The sequence below is a fragment of the Geospiza fortis genome, unplaced genomic scaffold (assembly GCF_000277835.1).
Source record: "Geospiza fortis unplaced genomic scaffold, GeoFor_1.0 scaffold53, whole genome shotgun sequence".
NCBI classification, from domain to species: Eukaryota; Metazoa; Chordata; class Aves; order Passeriformes; family Thraupidae; genus Geospiza; species Geospiza fortis.
The window spans coordinates 10497629-10499988 of NW_005054305.1; the positions used below are offsets into that span (position 1 = coordinate 10497629).

Below are 2360 nucleotides of genomic sequence, written 5' to 3' on the forward strand. Positions count from 1 at the left end.
TCAGCAGGACAGGCCATACACCCATTCCATTTAGTTCAAACACAGCACAAAACTTCAGAAGTCTGTTCCAGTTGTCAATTTTATTCAAAAGGTGTCTTCTATATATTTTTAATATATGGAAATAAATATGAAAGGCCTATACAAATATGAACACTTAGAGACTACCAATACTGCTCTTCATTTTTTATACTGATCTTTCAATACATAAGGGGACAAAACTGCAGCAAATAGCCCACATACTTAATAAAATAAATTTTACAAAATCTCTGATAACAATGTCTGTCCATGTCTAACAGAACCTTTTAGATTGAGTTCTCTTTTACATACATGCAACCTCAACACAAAATACGTTCAGCTTTGAGATGTTCAAAATACAGACTGATGTACATTTTCCTCAAGATGGACAGTAAACAAAAGATCATACTTAAGTTATACTTCAATGCAGGAATTTAGCATTACCCTTTTTCATGACATGCTATCTTAACAGTATTTCTGAAAAACAGTCCAGTAAATTAAAAGGAATGCCATCTTGCCTTCAAGTAAGACCCAAGTCACTTAAACTTCAGAATGGGCATTTGCTTTTACATAACATGATTCTTCCCAAAGTTTTAAGAATTTTAACACAACATAAAATGTTTTTGGTATAAAATAATATCAAAAAGTAAGCCTTTTGCTTCCTGTGAACCACATTTGATAGACAACTCCCCATTAAGTGATATTTTCTAACACAGGGCATCACCCACCTGCAGTTATGCAATGTCACTAATTTACACATTTAAAGGAGCATAAAGCAAAGTATGTGATTAAATGGTGAGAGGAATGACTACTATATCAAAAACAACTGCTCCTTCAAATGTTGGTTATTTGTTGGGTATTTTTTGGGGGGTGGGTATATTTTGCTTTAAGAAAAGGTCACACCCCAACAATATTGAAAGGCAACCACATGATATAGCAAAAACCTCTTTTTTTCTGAAAGAATCTGTCCTCACTCCAGAACTAAAAATTCCCAGATGTTAATTTAAGAACTGTAGATCAAAATTCCTGGAAACTAGAAGAAATATTTCAGGTATTTCCTATATGGACAATAAAACCATAGGCTTTAGCTAAGAAAAAAATATAATTTGCTGTAAGTGCACAAAAGCCCAATCTTGCATCTCTCTCCTGTTGATTCAATTGTTTTCACTTAAGGAGAATATACAGAACTTCCGCCTCATTCATTACTTAACTTACATAAGTAACTGTCTGAATAGTTACTTATGTAAGTTCAATAGTTTAATAGTTTATGCACAAACTAAATCTTAAGGGTATTTGAGAATGTCAATTCTGTTTTGCAAAAAAACTACTGCTTTTACAGTGTTGTAACAATTTTCTCTTTCCATCAAAATAAGGATTTTTGAGCTCATATTACTAACAGTATTGTCATTTCTACTTCTTCATGTTTGAATGCTTCATGCATTGTTTCAACAGAGAATTTGCAGATTCATTGAGAAATAAATGGGACAAGTCTCTACTCAAGGGCAGATATCCAATACGCCTTGGCTTGGAATTGCAGTTGTGTTGTAGGGTTCTCATTCACAGCATCGGAGTGGTTTCTGGTTTCCATAACAAACCTCCTTGATCACTGTAGTTCTCTAATCAATTTTCACTCCTCTGAACCCTTTCTGAGCTCATCCAGCAAAACAAAACACTTTGCAACACAGGTCTTGCAGGCATTGCTAGAGGTTCTGCAGGCCAGAAGTGGTGGACTGTTTCCCAGCAGTGTCAGAGTAACAATCTCAGGAAAGTTTTCATATGTGTTGTATGGCATTTATCTGGCCCACAAAACCTCCTTACATTGATGAAGGTCAAGACAGTAAGACTCCAGCTCTGCAGAGGGTTTGACATTCAGGTTAGAGATCCATCATGGTGGGGATGGGAGACAATGACAGACCAAAGGAAGACAGACCATATACCTAAAGGCTTGCAGTATTATTTGGAAAAAAACCCTTAAACAAACCCAGAATCAACAACCTGGACACTTCCAAGGTAGGAATGCATTTATCAAAAGTTAAACTTTGCCCCATTATGAATGCTTTGAAGTTTGGGTTCCTGAGCTTGATATTGGACAGGGGAAAGGGCAAGGCCAAGGGACTTCTATCTTAAATTATACAGCAGTATCATTAGGACAGTATTTAAAACATATTCTTAGAAGAATGAATAATTTACAAATATGACTATAAGAATATTATAACTAAATAGTAGTTATAGAAGTTTAAGCTCAGAAGACCTTAATCTTCTTTCTTTTGTGTTTGAAATCGTTCCATTAAAGCCCTAAATATATTTCCTGGTATTTTCTGATGTTTGTCTATGAGAGCTTGGAC

General features: G+C 35.0%; 1 protein-coding gene across 1 annotated transcript in view; it reads right to left on the reverse strand.

Moving 5' to 3' along the window:
* Positions 1–61: 61 nt before the first annotated feature.
* LOC102031764 (transmembrane protein 68-like) overlaps positions 62–2360 on the reverse strand; it is a 16875-nt gene continuing 14576 nt past the window's right edge. Inside the window, exon 6 of the mRNA XM_005418315.2 lies at positions 62–2360. This exon is cut by the window's right edge and continues 6 nt beyond it. Coding sequence (XP_005418372.1) covers positions 2268–2360 — 93 coding nt within the window. The 3' untranslated portion in view covers positions 62–2267.